The sequence below is a fragment of the Antennarius striatus genome, chromosome 2, assembly GCF_040054535.1.
Source record: "Antennarius striatus isolate MH-2024 chromosome 2, ASM4005453v1, whole genome shotgun sequence".
In the NCBI taxonomy this organism is placed as follows: Eukaryota; Metazoa; Chordata; class Actinopteri; order Lophiiformes; family Antennariidae; genus Antennarius; species Antennarius striatus.
This window is the reverse complement of record NC_090777.1, coordinates 23,962,702-23,980,803: the sequence shown is the minus strand read 5'-3', so window position 1 is coordinate 23,980,803 and position 18,102 is coordinate 23,962,702. Positions and strand designations below refer to the sequence as shown.

General features: G+C 43.3%; 1 protein-coding gene across 3 annotated transcripts; it reads left to right on the top strand.

Moving 5' to 3' along the window:
* Positions 1-1,719: 1,719 nt before the first annotated feature.
* Positions 1,720-17,623, top strand: cacna1fa (calcium channel, voltage-dependent, L type, alpha 1F subunit a). 3 transcript variants are annotated; one of them, XM_068307143.1, is made up of 45 exons: positions 1,720-1,827; positions 3,389-3,528; positions 3,605-3,750; positions 3,833-3,982; positions 4,065-4,261; positions 4,343-4,446; positions 4,561-4,703; positions 4,792-4,860; positions 5,352-5,415; positions 5,501-5,527; positions 5,618-5,778; positions 5,874-6,099; positions 6,183-6,390; positions 6,485-6,605; positions 6,705-6,777; positions 6,860-6,923; positions 7,013-7,070; positions 7,154-7,250; positions 7,343-7,472; positions 7,548-7,607; positions 7,703-7,809; positions 7,928-8,015; positions 8,802-8,909; positions 8,996-9,048; positions 9,137-9,283; positions 9,623-9,824; positions 9,913-10,071; positions 10,158-10,268; positions 10,344-10,427; positions 10,581-10,601; positions 10,694-10,828; positions 10,915-10,980; positions 11,331-11,422; positions 11,542-11,701; positions 12,575-12,702; positions 12,778-12,874; positions 12,961-13,063; positions 13,159-13,260; positions 13,426-13,550; positions 13,679-14,007; positions 14,102-14,296; positions 14,422-14,798; positions 14,948-15,063; positions 16,247-16,576; positions 16,951-17,623. In XM_068307143.1, exons 1-45 carry the CDS (start codon positions 1,771-1,773, stop codon positions 17,155-17,157), a joined length of 5,937 nt encoding a protein of 1,978 aa, XP_068163244.1. In that variant the 5' UTR covers positions 1,720-1,770; the 3' UTR covers positions 17,158-17,623. The 3 variants fall into 3 exon arrangements, with proteins under 3 accessions (XP_068163244.1, XP_068163254.1, XP_068163235.1); XM_068307153.1 differs by lacking the exon at positions 8,802-8,909 and having other exon boundaries at positions 8,951-9,048; XM_068307134.1 differs by having other exon boundaries at positions 7,343-7,607.
* The last annotated feature ends 479 nt before the right edge of the window (positions 17,624-18,102 follow it).

The window sequence follows — 18,102 nt, the reverse complement described above, 5'->3', positions numbered from 1 at the left end:
CATGGTTTAAAAATTTTCCACCTTGTGTCCATTCATGTCAATTCATTCATCTGCATTTTGATAGAATTTTATGCATTTATTCCCCCCCCCAATTATACATTCAATAAGAACTGCAAGGAACAGGGTCAACTTCAATAACCAATTACTAACTCATTCCTCAGAACATTCTGAACACTTTTTGAGATAAATAAATATACTAAATAAAGATGGATGAGTCCTTCCTGCCCCCTGTGCAGTTTTAATATCCCTCCATCCTGTGTGGACATCACTTTGCAGTAAAGCCCACAGAGCCCGGGGTTCCTGCTGAGTCTGCCTCACATTCCCCCTGACAGATTTCCACTGTCATCCTTTTAAACGGCTCAGCTGGTTTAATCCCGACGACTGACCACCGCCGGTAGACGCGTTTGCTTTAATATCCGTCACCGTAATGTGCCTCCACAGTTAAAAGCAGCCGAAGCATTCATTTTTAAAAAGTGCGGAATTTCCCCTCAATTTTGGCATTTAAACATCGGCATTGATCGCGTTTTCCGCGTCCCCGGCGGCCGGTGAGCAGGATGGCGCGCAGCCGCTGCGCCTCACCGGCGAGCGGCGCGTCGGTGTGAGGCGACCCGCTTCAGACGGTCCGCTGTCCGCCGCTCCAGATCTGTGATCCGTTACGTATCGCGGATCTCCAGAAGAATTAATGGTGGGTTTTCTCAAGTAGTTTCGTGGTGAGAAACTGCGGACATGGATGTGGCAAAGAAAGGTAAGAGCTCTCCTTTGTTATGCCATATAATATAGAGACTAGTGAAAATACATATACAGCCCTGCACAAATGTAAAGCTGAATGCAAAATACAAATGGTGCGCTACAGGTGGAAAAGTTATCTGCTGTGCCTCCAAATATTGAGTAATGGTGTCCAGATTGGGTCAGACATTCAATTCTGAGTATGTTTTTTATGCAGGGGGTGCACAAGTGGGACCAAGACAGTTTGTTCCATGTTGTACTTTTAGTTTTTGCAGTTAAAATGTGTTCTAGAAAATAAATGCACTCATAGGCTTGTTCAGCATGCAGTGCTTTCAACAGGTGTTCACAGGCCTACTTGGGGTAAGGTGCCACAATGCTCCTAATAAAGAAGTAGGTCACATCTGGTCTTATTGTATGAGGCCTCCAGGACAGAATACCTGCATGTTGCCAAAGCCAGGTTTCAAATCCTCCCCTGACTGGGTTGATAATAAGATTTAGGCTCATATTAGCAATGAAATGATGACATCACGTGAGAGAGGACTGACAGTTGAACACCAAGCAGATCCAGACCTCTCAGGCCTTATATGAATCCTCAGCTGCATAAATAAAACAAGAATGTTTCATATTTTTCTGCCCACATTCAGGATGTTGAAACATAGAAAAACCTATTTCCTCTATGGCTGTTGTTTTTCTTTTGGACAGATGCCCCGCCTGTGGGCGAGGCAGGAAAATCAGACACCCTGGGGTCGACCGGCTCGTCCCGAAAAAGAGGAGGGGGGGCGAAGAAGGCGATGCAGGCGAACAAGTCTGCCCTCAGAGCCCCTCGAGCCCTTTGCTGCCTCACCCTCAGCAACCCCATCCGTATGGCAGCGCTGGCCCTCGTGGAGTGGAAATATCCTCCTCTGGGTCGGTTATCAAACCATCCAACGTGACCCCAAAATGCATTCTGTGTTCATGTGAATGAGACTGATTGTTCCCTTAACTGCAATCCTCAAGCCCTTTGATATTTTCATTCTGCTCGCCATCTTTGCCAACTGCGTGGCCATGGGTGTTACCAAGCCGTACCCTGACGATGATTCCAACGCCACCAATCACCAACTGGTGAGTTTCCAGTAGAAAGACGGTCAGAGGAGGTGATAATAATATTTACAGAAACACATGACTCTGACCATGTGTGGAGAATACAGTAAGTCAAGCTCAAACATAAGTTTAGGTGATGTTAGCCATGTCTTCCTGCTTTGCTGCTGATGCTTGGTGTGGCGATGATGTCCAAACGGATCCTGAAGCTCCAGTCAAACTCATGATTCTTCATCGAACCTGCTGGATGCCATCACAATCCCCCTCAAAGGGGAATGAATGAATTCCTTAAGGATTTGTGTTTGAATTCAAAGATGCATTCTTAGGTTTATCTTAAAGGACTCTCAGAAATAATATCCTGCCTAAATTACTGACTTCAACCAAAAACCAAAGGACAGCAGCGTGGAGGCCTTCTGCTGAGGGCAGCTGCATTAGTGAGAAGTTAATGTTCTTCTGGATGGTAATGGTATTGAGGGGGGGGGGAGTTGAGGCGTGACCTCATTCAGGTGACCTTGTCAAGGATCATGACTTACTTAAACACCAACCATCTGCTCCATCTCTCTCTCTCTCTCTCTGTCTGTCTCTCTCTCTCTCCCCTCAATTTATCTGATCATTTTTCAATCAAATTTAAAAATGTGTCTTCGGTCACATTTGAAAGAAAGCCTGCTTTTCCTCATCATGCTGGAAATATGAGCCGATGGGATGGAAGAGGAGCTTTATTTAAAAAGTCACATAGTTGTTAATGTTACTGCAATGTTGGAAACTGTTCTCCGGAGGAAAACCAAATATCTGAATCATATTCTGGCTCATTTTTAGTTAACAAAACAGGGGCACACACATACACTTACAGATGGATAGATGTTAGATCTCTTTATTGGATTGCACAAATGAGGTAAGCTGACGAGGTAACATATACTTCCTGACAGGAACTTGATGTATAATCATTTCATATCTTCAACTTTTAGATCATATTTTGCTGAGTGTGACTGTTTTTTGGTGAGTCATTATACGTGATTAATCAGAGGTAAACGCCTCGGTGATAGCGGTAGCCATGATAAGAAGCATTAAAGTCACGGGAACGGGGAAGGGATTCGGTGACAGGCTTAAGTGTGTGTTAGGCAGTGGGTCAAGAGGTTAAAAAGCTGCAGCAGTCAGTCTTTAAAGATGAAGCGCTTGATTCCAAGGAAGAAGCCTGGAAAAGTCCAAACTACTCATTGCTGTACGTGGTGAAGAGACACTGAGAAATTAGCTAAATATGCTGATTATTCTAATTCTGGTGTAAATGCAGCATTTTTTAAAATTTGGTTTATTTTAATGGGCGAATGAATCTTTCACACAATGAAGAAAGAAAAAGGTTTATTTATTATGTCAGTTGTTTGCATGATCACTTTTCATATAGAGCGAGATGCAGATTAAAAGTTAGTAATAAATAATGAGAACATTAAAGAAACACAAGTTTAAATAAAAACAAATAAATAATAACTTTATTTAACTGGACACACGTACCTTTATTCATTTGGGATACACTTGATGTTTAAAAATGTTCAGGCGTATCCATGTAGGCTTTTTTTTTTTTTGCTTTTAGGAACAAGTGGAATACGTCTTCCTCGTCATCTTCACCATCGAGACCTTCACCAAAATCCTGGCCTACGGCTTGGTGATGCACCCCAGCGCTTACATCCGCAGCGGATGGAACTTGCTTGATTTTATCATCGTCATTGTCGGGTACTTCCTGTCACCATTCTGCAAAAAAGTTGCATCACTATCTGGAGTTCTACAGCTGTGTTGTGTGTTCGCGCAGGTTGTTCAGTGTGATAGCTGAAGGTATGACTGATCACAAGCCGGGAGAGGCCCATCACGCTGCGGGAAAACCCGGAGGCCTGGACGTCAAAGCTCTCAGGGCGTTCCGAGTGCTGCGACCACTTCGGCTGGTGTCTGGAGTGCCGAGTGCGTTCATCACAGCGTTTGTCTCATGCGTGCTCTTCAGCGTCACCTCTGATGCACCGTTCTGTTTTTGTGTGTTTGTCAGGTTTACAAATTGTGTTGAACTCCATCATGAAAGCCATGGTTCCCCTCCTGCACATCGGTATGTTGGTGATGTTTGTCATCATCATCTACGCCATCATCGGCCTGGAGCTTTTTATCGGCAGGATGCACAAGACGTGTTACTCCCAGACAGGTCAGCTATTGGAACTGAAACAGATTTCCCACAGTGTTCTTTATTTTGTGCTTTCCCACCACTTTAGCTTCCTCTGCTCTAGGTCTCATATTTGAAGATGACCCGTCACCTTGTGCGTTTGCCGGTACCGGCCGCTTCTGTGTCGGGAACGGGACCGAGTGTAGGGGAAAGTGGGAAGGCCCCAATGGTGGCATCACAAACTTCGACAACGTGTTCTTCGCCATGCTGACAGTTTTCCAGTGCATCACTATGGAGGGTTGGACAGATGTTCTCTACTGGGTACGGATGTGTTACACAATCCTCCACAGTTTAAGTTTAGTTTGTGATGATTAATAAAGTCTTAATCTACATGTTATCTAGATGAATGATGCCATCGGATATGAGATTCCGTGGATTTACTTCGTTTCTCTCGTCATCTTTGGATCTTTCTTCATTATCAATCTTGTTTTGGGTGTGTTGAGCGGGTGAGTGGGTGCAGCACTTTTCACAGCTTTTCATGCATGCGTCATTCAATGAAATACAAATCAATCCTTTGCAAATATCAGCAATGATTTTATGGAATTATGTCTTTTGTGCAGAGAGTTCTCCAAGGAAAGAGAAAAGGCGGTGGCCCGAGGCGAGCTGCAGAAAGCTCAGGAGAGCAAGCAGATGGAGGAGGACATGGTGGGATACATGGACTGGCTCATAGAGGCCGAGGATGTGGATGAAGAAGGAAACAAGCGTCAGTTCAACACGTTTAATCAGCATTCAGGCCAAAACCTCACCTAGCTCTATCTGTCTAAGTTATTTGGGTCTGGTTGACTTCACAGGAGCTGCAATCGCAAAGAAAAAGATGATGAAGAAGTTTGGCTGGTACAAACACAGCGAGGATGGTGGAGGTAAGTCAGACGCCCCCGTCTATTACCCGCCACTGAGGAGGAGAAGTTCTTGTTTTTGTTTGGTTTAGTTTTTTTTGTCAGCAGGATTTCTCAAAAGGTGAACAGATTTTGAAGGCATTTTTTTTTGGCCGAAAGACCGTTCCATCAGGTTGTGGAAATAATCTGGATAATAATCTAAATAAAGATTTTTGTTTCTAACTTCATAGATATGTGTCTGCTACACTTGGATGCATGTTCATTACATGTGTAAAATACTGTACTGTCTTAAAGCTTTTATATCAGAAACCTGATTTGAATCCTGGTCTGATGATCAAGAACGTTTCATTTTCTAGGGTTTGTGGAAAATGTGCAACTTTTGAGACAAAAGCTGTAAACATGACTAATCTTTTCACTTATTAAAGTGTTATGTAATGACGGTCAAATCATCATGGGATAGTAAGGAAATGGTGAAGATAGCTCTCTAACGGCTGATCCTTAATCTTTGTTCACAGAGTCGGACTCGGACGATGACATAGCCTACCTGGACGACGACAGCGGCTTCTGTGCTTCTCTCATGTAAGATACAGAAATAACAGCATGGTTTGAATTCATCACCATCATGCAGGCATCTTCTGCATTCACATTGTGTTGTTTTCCTCAGGGCGAAGATGATGGCCAATAGCTTCTGGTAAGATTACTCAAAATCACGTTGTATAGTTTTGAAGTTGCAATTGAAAGGCCTCTTTCTCAGATAAAATGAGCACGTTTTCTTCTGTAGTGACCAGCTGTGCCAGTTGAACCATACGATGAGGAAGAACTGCCGGGTCGCTGTTAAAACCACCAACTTCTACTGGTTGGTGCTTCTGTTGGTGTTTCTCAACACGGTGGCCAGCGCCTCCGAGCACTACGGTCAGCCCAAGTGGCTCACGGAGATGCAGGGTGAGGATCCATCCTTCCCTCCTCGCCTCACTGAGTTCTCATCGGTTCCCAAACCCGACCGATTGTAAAACCAATGATTATTCTTTGTTTGCCAGAGCGAGCCAATAAGATCCTGCTGCTGCTCTTCACTCTGGAGATGTTGATGAAGATGTACGCTTTTGGCCTGCAGATCTACTTCATGGCGCTTTTCAACCGCTTCGACTGCTTCGTAGTGTGCGGCGGCATCCTTGAGACTCTGCTAGTAGAGTTCGACCTCATCCCGCCCATCGGCATCTCCGTGCTGCGCTGCATCCGACTGCTCAGGATATTCAAAATGACTCGGTAACAGTCCCAGGAGTTCCGTTCAGTCGTCTGTATCCTGCATTCACATCCTGGTCGGTAAGCTTAGCTCTGATTGTCTCCAGGCACTGGGCTGCTTTGTCTGACCTGGTCAACTCCCTCCTCAACTCCATGAAAGCCATCTGCTCCCTTCTGCTGCTGCTCTTCCTCTTCCTCATCATCTTCGCCTTGCTAGGGATGCAGTTATTTGGAGGCAAATTCAACTTTGACGACACTCAGATGAAGAGAAGTACTTTCGACTCGTTCCCTCAGGCTCTGCTCACTTGCTTTCAGGTGATCTCAACGTCTCACGACGTTTCTACGTTCCCCTGCTCAGCTGTTTGCTACAGGCGTCGCTCTTATTACTCTTTTGGTCTCTCTCGCGCAGATCCTCACCGGAGAGGACTGGAACGCCGTGATGTACGATGGCATCATGGCGTACGGAGGGCCGATCTTCCCCAACATGGTGGTTTGCATTTACTTTGTCATCCTCTTTGTCTGCGGTAACTGTATCCTTTTCCAAGAGTCCGTGTTCTTGTTCAGTCAAAAGATTTTTTGAATTTAATTCCAAATGGAAAAAAAATTTCCCTCCTGAATTCTGCGATCAGACATTCTGCTGAATGTATTCTTGGCTATCGCCGTGGACAACTTGGCGGGAGGCGGTGGAAAGAAAAAAGTCGAGTAAGTTGAACACAAGAAAAACAATTTCACTGGCGGTTATGAAGAGGACTGCCTTCTTAGTTCTTACTGTTTGATTGTTCAGAGAGAAAAAGGAGGAAGAAGAAGAGTGGGATGATGATGAAGAGAAAGAAGATGAAGATGCAGGGGTAAGGAGACTTTTTTTTTAACTTGATCTTTTTACCTGCTTCACATTATTGAAATAATAAAATTCCAAACTGTCGATCTTTTGTCTCAGAACGATGACGATGACTGGCAGGAGAACGAGGAGCTGAGGGCCATCGAGGGTCTGGAGGGTGAGTCCGATGAAGAGCAAGAACCGTGAGTCAGAGATGTACTGTCTCTCACTTCTTTCCCTGCGGCCTTTATTTTACTGTAGGAGTTGCTCCATTGAAGCCTGAGTTCTCAGGGCCTAAAGAGAAGATCGTCCCGATCCCTGACGGAAGCTCCTTTTTCATTCTCGGAAAGAAAAACTGGTATTTTAAAAATTTGAAACACGCGAGCTCAGCCTCTCTGCTAATTTATGTTACAATATCACGCCAAACTCACTTTTTCTTCCCGTTTTCAGTTTGCGCGTCGCTTGCCACAACCTCATCCATCACCCCTACTTCACCAACTTCATCCTCATCTTCATCATCCTCAGCAGCATTTCCCTGGCTGCTGAGGATCCAATCAAATCCCACTCATTCCGAAACATAGTAAGACCAAATCCATCATCGTATCCTACACAACGAACCAAAGCCAACACTGATACTTATCCCTCTCTCCCTCAGGTGCTCGGTTACGCAGATTATGTTTTCACCTCGGTTTTTACTGTGGAGATCGTGCTGAAGGTAACGGCTGTGGTTGCTAACGACAACAACGTCACTATGCATCAAAAAAAAAAAAAAAGCGATCCATAATGTTAACGTGTCTCCTTCACCCGCAGATGACGGTCTACGGAGCGTTCCTCCACACCGGCTCTTTCTGCAGAAATGCTTTCAACCTGCTGGACCTGCTGGTGGTCAGCGTGTCGCTCACGTCCTTCTTCTTGCAGTGAGTGGATACCCGTCTGACACCAGCTGCACACACGCCTCCTTTGACAGGAAAGTCAACCTGCCATGTTTTTAATCATTTGTCGTTTTTACTAAACCGTTCCTGTCGTTGCTCTCAGCTCTAGCGCCATCTCTGTGGTCAAGATTCTGCGAGTGCTGCGAGTGCTGAGGCCCCTGAGAGCCATCAACAGAGCCAAGGGGCTGAAGGTGAACGCTGCCGCCCTGTTGGGAAATATGACTCACAAATACAAATGGATGATAGTCAGAAACTCCCTGATTCATGCACTGGAAACGAGTCGTTTAACATTAGCATCAATTGTTGCAGCAAAGTCACATTCAAGCATTCCAACCTCAAACTGCTACCATAGATTAAACCACATGTGTCAAACTCAAGGCCCGAGGGCCAAATGTGGCCCGCCACATCATTTTATGTGGCCCGCAAGAGCATAAATGGTCAGACTGTCTAAAAATAAATAGGTCAAAAGCATGCTTTGACCAGATACTACATTTCCCACAATGCAGTAATTAAGCTCATTTAAACTCTGACAAAAACTTTTTGAGCAAATTTAATGTCCTAACTTGAGTTTGATGTTATTTTTCTTTATTGTCTTGGATAGTTTGATTCTTGATTGATGGAGTTCGGTGGGTTTCATAACCGGACAAATTAAAAGTATTTATAACAAGCAGCAAAAAAACATATTTTTTTTCTCTGCAACTATAATGTTAATAACTTGAATAAGTAATAAATTCAGAATTATTTAACAGTAAGGAGTAGTTACATTTATTTTACATTACAAGGAGTTATGTTTAGTTACATTCATAAGTGACATTAGGCCCTTTGAGGACAACCATTATGCTGATGTGGCCCTCGGAGAAAATGAGTTTGACACCCCCTGGATTAGACTTTCTGATTTATGAACATCTTGTTTGTAGTTTTCATCGGTTGTTTGTATGTAAATGTGAAGCTAACCTGCGTTAGCTGTGCGTTCACAGAATGTGGTGCAGTGCGTGTTTGTGGCCATCCGCACCATCGGTAACATCTTGATTGTCACCACACTCCTTCAGTTCATGTTCGCCTGCATCGGTGTGCAGCTCTTCAAGGTGCGTGTGGTTTCTACTCTGCCTTTTTATTGGGTTTACAGTCTGATGAGATCCAAAACACAATCTTCATGTGTTTAATGGCACAGGGCCGATTCTACAGCTGCACGGACGAAGCCAAACACACCCCCGTAGAGTGCAAGTCAGTTGCCGTCTTTTCTCCTCATGACACACGACGCCTTACAGACTTACACACATGTCATACAGCATGTGCATGTGTTTCATTTCAGGGGGACGTTTGTGGTCTATAAGGACGGGGATATGAACCATCCCATGGTGAAAGAGAGGATCTGGCAAAACAGTGATTTCAACTTTGACAATGTGCTGATGGGAATGCTGGCGCTATTCACCGTGTCGACGTTTGAAGGCTGGCCACAGTGAGTCTGGGAGTTTACTGGGAAGTGTTGTTATTGACAACTCCTGTGAAAAGAAAAGAGAAATTTAAAATTTTAAGAATATTCGAAATTCAAATTTAAAAAAAAAAAGTAATTCCTTTGAATATGCACTATATCTTGTAGTCTGTGTATATTTTTGTTTTTTATGTAAATATTATATATTATATATATTATATTATTATTATATTATATATTAGTTTATATTTCAATATTGTAATAATAAAAAAAACCATTATGATTTATGCCTCATCTATTAAGAAGTACTGTATGTCCTTTAAATCCATATTTCATGCTCTTGCTTTTGTGTGTTTTTTAATAAAGGCTCCTCTACAAAGCGGTGGACGCCAACGCGATCAACCGGGGGCCCATTTACAACTACCGCGTGGAAATCTCCATCTTCTTCATCATCTACATCATCATCATTGCCTTCTTCATGATGAACATATTTGTGGGTTTCGTCATCATCACATTCCGAGAGCAAGGAGAAGTGGAATTCAAAAACTGTGAACTCAACAAAAATCAAGTGGGTTATAAAACATGCTTTGATGTATAATTTCTGTTATTTGATTATAGGTGTGTGACACATGTTTGCTTCCTTTATCCCTCCCCAGCGCCAGTGTGTGTATTATGCACTGAAAGCTCAACCTATAAAGATTTACATTCCCAAAAACCCATCGCAGCTCAAGTTCTGGAAAATTATCAACTCCAGTCAGTTTGAATATATCATGTTTGTGCTGATCCTGGGAAACACCCTCACTCTGGCTATTCAGGTAGGTCACACACCTGAAATACAGAATTGTTAGCCTGCTTTTATCTACTAGTATAAAGTTTCACGCCGTTCCGGCTTCCCTCCCAGCATTACGAGCAGTCGAAGCTATTCACCTCCATCATGGACATCCTCAACATGATCTTCACTGTGGTTTTCACCATAGAGATGATCATCAAGCTCCTGGCTCTACGGGCCCACGTGAGTTTTGACGAGGAAAAGATGGCTGTCAGAAGGCGTCATGCTGTCATCTCACTGTTTATTCTGTCCTCACAGCATTATTTCATTGACCCGTGGAATTCTTTTGACGCTCTGATTGTTGTGGGGAGCGTGTTGGATATCGCCGTCTCTGAGTTCAGTGTAAGTTTGGTCACACTGTACCTGTAAGAAACAAAAAAAAAAAAAAAATCCAAAGAATCTAAATTGAAGAGGTTGTTTTTTTATCCTAATAGCTTTTTGATCTCTTTGCTCTCCCATCTCTTCTTGTTGATGAACATCTCAACATCGATCCAGGGAGGAGGCGGTCATGGGGAGGTGAGAGCTCTGAATACATCCAAGATGCAGGATGCTTACAGGTAACACTGTAAAAAACGTACAAAAAAAAAAAACGCTTGTGTGTGCTCTAGGGCGGTGGGAAAGGTGAAAGCGGGAAAGTGTCCATCACCTTCTTCCGTTTATTCCGAGTCTTGAGGTTGGTGAAGCTGCTCAGCAAAGGAGAAGGCATCCGAACTCTTCTCTGGACGTTCGTCAAGTCGCTCCAGGTAAGTGCGGCTTTGTTTAGTTCACATAAAGCAGATGTTTTACAACAGCGTCCTCACTTGTAAACTGGTTTCTTCATTTTGTTTAGGCTCTGCCTTACGTTGGTCTGCTGATCGCAATGATCTTTTTCATCTACGCTGTGATTGGAATGCAAGTGAGTCACTTATCAGGCAGGACATTTAAAAGGTTTCTTTTTCATCAAGGGAAATTAATTAGTTACGTATTTTTTATAGTTTTATAAAGTTTTATAAGCAATATTTATATAAATATTATAATATATATATACATATATTTATATATATTTATATATAGACAACTTACCCCCTACCTTGTTGACTCCTCTCCTTCTGTCCGTCCAACGCTATTTAATGTTAGTGCACAGTTTTCTTCTGTATGCTGCAAACACACATTCTTTAGTCCAGCTTTGATGCATTTCATCCTTTTTTAAAAAACATTAATTTGCTGTATGTAAAAGTAATTAGCAAGTTTTATTCTCCTTTTCAGACATTTGGAAAAATAGCCATTGATGACAGCACTGAAATCAACAGAAACTGCAACTTCCAGACTTTCTTCATGGCAGTCCTGGTGCTCTTTAGGTGAGCCAGAAGACTAAACCAATAACTGGTTAAAAAAAACTAATAAGTCTATGGTTTAGACACAGTTTTAAGGGTCTAAGTGTTTAATGAAGGTTGAATAACACAATGCGTTCACTCAGATGTGCCACCGGGGAGCAGTGGCAGGAGATTATGCTGGCTGCTCTTCCAGGAAGACGCTGCGACCCCGAGTCCGATACTGAACCCGGCGAGGAGTTCACCTGCGGGAGCAACCTGTCCTACATCTACTTCATCAGCTTCTTCATGCTCTGTGCTTACCTGGTGAGTGCAGCTGATGAGGAGGAGGAGGTGGATGAAGAATATTTCTCTTATTTATATGTCCTCACAGCATTTGTAGTAAAATAATTTCCCTCTTTCAGTCGAATTTAGCACAGCCTCCCGACGCCAAGTTAAATTTAGACGTGATTATTTCAGTCTTGTGTTTTGCAGGCTTTCAGGTCAAATGGGATCAAAGTGGTTTGAAAGTAGGGAGGAAGGTATTAGAACAGATGAGTAACACCGATTTTTTAAAGCTAATCCCATCTTCTCCGATTCCCAGCTCTTCAGACAACTCCGCTATTCGTGGATTTTGTTAATCCAAACAGCAAATCCTGCTTTCAAAGGCCACACATACTTTTATGGCGCCCAGCCACTTTGGTGCTATTTTAAGACAACAGGTTAGATGAAGATAATGTTCAACTTGGAGGTAGAAATGTTGACTCAAATGCAGTGCAGGCCCCTCCATACTGCCCTCTTCAATCTTTATCAATTCTACGTTAACATCAGGCCCTAATTTCCTCAATCTGCACCATCAAGCCGTTTTTTCCTCTGATTCTCTAACCTCCAACACAAATTTACAAGGTTTGAGTTTGGTGTGTCTGCTTTACCAGCGTCTATGGTTTCACCTCTTGTGGACAGCTGACATCCATCAGACTGTGTGTGGTCTTTTAGCAGAGACCCACCAGGACCTCTGTCTGCTAAAATTGACTCAGACCCCCCCTGTATGTTACTGGTTTTTTTTACAAAATTCACAAACCATATGAAATATGGAAATATGTCGGAATGAGCACATTGATTTAAACTGAGACAGTATTTAAGGTGTTTTTATTCTAAATGTAATTAAAAATCAGACCTTCCATCCTTTTCTCCATCAAGATCATCAACTTGTTCATCGCTGTCATCATGGACAACTTTGAGTACCTGACTCGAGACTGGACCGTGCTTGGGACTCACCACCTGGACGAGTTCAAGAGAGTCTGGTCGGACTACGATCCAGAGGCCACGTAAGACTAATTTCTCTACGCTTCTTCTTATACATGTCTCCAAAACATTCATCTGTGTCCTCCTGTCTCTCGTAGCGGTCGGATAAAACACATCGACGTCGTCACCTTGCTGCGTCGGATTCAGCCGCCTCTCGGTTTTGGAAAGCTGTGCCCTCATCGTGTGGCTTGTAAGGTAAGTCATGTTTGTTGCTGCACGGGTGATGCTAAGTACCAGTCAGCAGCTTTCAATCCGTCTGCTTCATCCTCTTGTCCTCACAGAGATTGGTTGCTATGAACGTCCCGCTACACGCAGACGGGACGGTCACCTTCAACGCCACTCTGTTCGCCCTTGTGCGGACGTCACTCAAGATCAAGACCGAAGGTTAGACCTCCCACTCATGCACGATGTGGCAGAAGGTCTGTCGGCAACTTTGATGCTGTTACTCTAGAGGGGTTTGTTGTTTTTGTCCTTCTCAGGCCCCATCGACCAGCAGAATGAGGAGTTGAAGGTGATCATCAAGAAGCTATGGAAGCGCACCAAACCCAAACTCATTGACGAAGTCATTCCTCCCCCTAGAGGTAAAGAAAATATCTTCTTAAATACCAGCTTTTTAAAAAGGACTTCACCCAGAAATTATAACAAATGTTCTGTTTTTTTAGTCAGACATGTGAAAGCTCCACCAGCAAATGCAATAAATTTAAGTCATGTAATTCTCTACTTCTGCACATTTTGTTTCACCATAGGAGATGAGGTGACTTGTGGGAAGTTTTATGCCAGTTTCCTGATTCAGGACTATTTCAAAAAGTTCCGTAAGAGAAAGGAGAGGGAGAGGAAATCCAAAAAGAAGGACAGGGCGGCTGCTTTGCAGGTGATGTGCTTTTCCTTTTAATGTTTCCCTGATGAATCCGTCATCATAATCATCATCATGCAATTGATAAGCTTCATAGTCTTTATTAACGTTGTATTTTGATGATTATATGTATGTTTCTGTTTCAGCAAGGGCTGCGGACGCTGCAGGACCTGGCTCCGGAGATGCGTCTGGCGATGGCGTGCGACCTAGAGGAAGAGGAAGGTGATGAGGTCTTCGACAGTGAGGCGGGGACCTCGTTGAACACCACGCCCGCCAGCACCCCGCTGCCTCACATAGACACGCTGGTGGAGCAGACAACCGTGATTATGGAGCCTGAACCCAGGACCACCGATTGGGACGTGATCATGGAGCAGGTGACGGGCCTGCCGGAGCACCAGAGACCGGGATCGGAGCATGCAGGCACCACTGTTGTGTGTGAACAACCCCTGAGGTCCGAGCCTCTGCCCATCATCAGGTGTGTTTCTGTTGAGCATTATAAATAACGTCACTCATTAGCTCCACGTTTTTCACAAAGTCTACTCAAGTTTTTCCTGTTCTTTCCTGTTCAGGACGGACTCCGTCAATGAGGAGCCGCCACCACCTCCTCCTCCTCCTCCTCCTCCATCAGAAACGGCGCCTCCCCCAGAGATAGTCGTTGGAGGAGAGTTTGTTGCCGATGAGCCAGTTGTGGTGGCCACAACTGAGGTGGTCGAACAAGTTTATAGCTGTGAGGGGGATGCTGCAAGTGTAGTATCAATAGACGGGTAAGGAAAGAGAGTTAGCATGAATGCAATGATTGACTGATGACTAAATAGTTTAGATCAGTGTCTTTAACAGAGTCGAGGTGTACGCCAATCGTTTCTTTTAAATCATTCTAAAACTCTTACAGGTACGTGTATCCAGACGCTGTCTCTCCTGTCCCAACTGAGACGGGCTACAACGGACAGAGTCTGGAAAGAGCTAATAGTATTGGGGAGATCCCCTATGATAACCATGATGCTAATGGCTTTGTCAGCAACAATTATAATGACATCACCATGAATGGAGAAAGTGTTGCTGCTAGCCCCGCACCCTATGCCACCAACGGATATGACGGGAACGGATATGAGAGTTACAATGAAAATGGCAGCGTCATCAATGGTAATGGAAGCACCTGCAACGAAAACGGGAACGCTGTTAGCGGCTACAATGAGAACGGCTACAGCGGAAATGAGAACGGCGCCACGCAGTTTGTCAGGAGACGGCTACTTCCTGCCATACCAAAAGGTGCTGCTGTGATTGGCAACAATGCAGATAAATTAGAATAAACTTGATCAAGTTAAATTATTCAGTGAAGTTAATGGTAAATGTTTCCATACAAGGTCATAGTCATGAATCTCACAGGGTTTCCTAACACTTCTGTGCTTCTGTCTCAGGTCATAGACCTGCCTTTAACTTCCAGTGTCTGAGGCCACAGAGGAGTGTGGATGACCATCTCCCCATTCCAGGGAACTACCGTGGGAGCGCATCCCCATCCAGGTCCCGTCTACAGGTGAAGCAAATGCAAATGCATGCTTCCATTAACTAGGTTTTACCTAACTAGGTCTCAAACTAACTAGTTTTTGAACTAACTGGGTTTTTAAACTAACTAACTAGGTTTTAAACTAACTAGTTTTTCAACTAACTAACCCACTACGTTTTAAACAAACTAGACACTAAACTAACTCCACTTGAGAGGGACCCAAGTGGAAGAGTGAGGTTACAGGGAGAAGACATCAAGAAGGTGGAGGATTTTAAGTACTTAGGGTCAACAGTCCAGAGAAATGGAGAGTGTGGAAAAGAGGTGAAGAAGTGTGTACAGGCAGGATGGGAGTGACCAGGAAGGATAGGACCAGGAATGAGTACATCAGAGGGACAGCACATGTTAGAGGTTTTGGAGATAAAGTCAGAGAGGCCAGACTGAGATGGTTTGGACATGTCCAGAGGAGAGGTAGTGAATATATTGGTAGAAGGATGCTGAGTTTTGAACTGCCAGGCAGGAGGCCTAGAGGAAGACCAAAGAGGAGGTTTATGGGTGTAGAGAAAGAGGACATGAAGGTAGTTGGTGTGAGAGAAGAGGATGCAGAAGACAAGGTTAGATGGAGGCAACTGATTTGTTGTGGCGACCCCTGAAGGGAAAAGTTGAAAGTAAAAGAAGAAGACACTAAACTCACTAGGTTTATAACTAACTCAGCTTTGAACTAACTCACTAGCTTTTGAACTAACTAGGTTTTAAACTAGCTAGTTTTTGAACTAAGTAACTCGGTTTTCATCTAACTAGTTTTTGTACTAACTAACTAACCCACTAGGTTTTGAACAAATTAGGTTCTAAACTAACTAGATTTTAAACTCACTAAATTTTGAGTTATTATTTAACATAAACTGTATTTATGTTATTATTTCATTATTATTTATGTTTGTTTATGTTTACACTGTTTATGTGTACACTGTTTGTTTGCACTTTTAGACCAATCCTACTTAATGTACTTTCAATTGCCTCTTGGCAACAAATAAAGTTTTTTGAATTTGAATTTGAATTTGAATTTGAATTTGAATTTGAATTTGAATTTGAATTTGAATTTGAATTTGAATTTGAATTTGAATTTGAATTTGAATTTGAATTTGAATTTGAATTGAATGTCAACGCTCTGATGCAGATTGTATCTCACTCTGTTTGACTGCTCTCCTCCTGTCAGATGCAGCACAGCCTGGACTCTCGACCCAGCAGCGTGTCCTCCATGTCATCCTCCTCCTGGGCGAACACGGCAGCAGCTGGCACCACTCCTGTTCCGGGGATAATAAACCCCTCGGGACGAAGGGGCAAGCTCATCTACACTCCTATGATCCTGGTGGATGAGGCCACCGGCAGCAGCCAGCCGCTCTGGAGCGACGGCTCCGCCAGCCTCCCCGCTGGAAGCCGACCCGGCTGGTATGCAGGCCAGACTAGAACCTTCACCGGAATGAGGGTTCCACCGGTCAACCAGGGCTTCATAAACAAAGGCAGCGCAGAGAGTCTGGTGGAGTCTGTGAGTAATAATGCATTCAAGTCCCAGCACCTATAATGTACTATATATAGCATTAAAATGTATAGAAACAGGCTGAAAATGGAGAAAACACAACTAAAACCAGACAACAGTAGAAAGTGACTCTAGGGGGCGCTAGAGCAAGCAACAGTAAACACATGTTTCATGTCCCCTGGAAAATATTACACCTGCAGGGTTATCAGGTAAACAATCTTTGCATAAATAGCGCTTCTGAGCCCAGGTAGTAATACTTCATGTACCTCATCTTTACCTCAGACCAGTCCATGCTTGTTAACCTACAGCCATGAAATGTTCAGATAAATGTTGAACAATAAATAAGTGTCTGGTAACTCCATCTCTCTTCTTGCTGCCCTCAGATCTTGATCTCGGAGGGTCTTGGTGTTTACGCCAGGGATCCTAAGTTTGTAAGCTTTGCCAAGCGGGAGATCGCTGAAGCCTGCCACATGAGCCTGGATGAGATAGAGAGCGCCGCCGCTGACCTCATCGCTCGCGGAGCCAGTCGCTCGCTGTCTCGCTTTGAGGACGACCTCGCCGACGAAATGAACTGCGTGATTTCCTACTGAGACCAGTGAAACAGAGATGACTGGGTGGCAAAGGGAAGGCAAACTGGTCCAGAATGTGTGTCTGTTTGTTTGTTTGTCGCTGGGTAAAATGTTGTTTTGGGAATGCTTACATTTATGAATGCCAAAAGACAAACACACACACATACTCCGATTACATGACAGAACTAAACAAGAACCTGCTGCAAGTGATAGAAAACTGACTCCTAACATTTTTATGACAAGGGACCATTTTTTCCATTGTGTTCTCATTTTATACTATTTTGTCTTTTTACATACCTGTATGTTCAGCTGCAGTCATGGCAAATAAATACATATGTATAAATATATCTGTAAATATTTGTACTGAATGGATTATTCTACTAAATTAATAGATTATTTATACTTTGCTACACAAAAGAAATTCAATTAAAATCACTGATTTGTGATCGTGATTTTAGATAAAATTTTAAATATAAACTAATAGAAAGTTTTTTGGGGGGGATATTTTGTGATTATAAATAAAACATTTTTTCTCAAATGTGTTTCTGACTTTTTATTATATATTTTGCTGCTATGTGGCAGCCAGGCCACCAGATGACATCACCCGTTGGGCCAGTCCACAAGGAGGTGGATTAGTGATGAGCTGCACAGGAATTACTGATATACTCCAGTTAAGACACCTTACAAATGTGTGTTCTTATTTTCTGATTAAATTCATACAGTCAAAAGTTGCAAACAGAACAAGTTTTTTCATACAAAATTACATACTCATGCAAATCTGAAGATGAACACACTTTTCCCCCACTGTTTTATATTTAAGAGCACTTAAGCTTGAAGGACCCATTGCTGCTTTTTTATATAACGCCAGGCTTTACTTGATTTTGAAAAATGCAGGATAATATAAAGGGTGAATTATATAATCAGCCATTATAGGACTGGCAGATGGACAGCATCTGGGTTTTATTT

Coding starts and splice junctions, on each gene's coding strand:
- cacna1fa (XM_068307134.1), top strand. CDS start 1,771: ATGGGTGTTACCAAGCCGTACCCTGACGATGATTCCAACGCCACCAAT. Junction 7,810..7,927: donor CTCACGTCCTTCTTCTTGCA/GTGAGTGGATAC, acceptor CGTTGCTCTCAG/CTCTAGCGCCATCTCTGTGG. Junction 13,064..13,158: donor ACTCAAGATCAAGACCGAAG/GTTAGACCTCCC, acceptor TGTCCTTCTCAG/GCCCCATCGACCAGCAGAAT.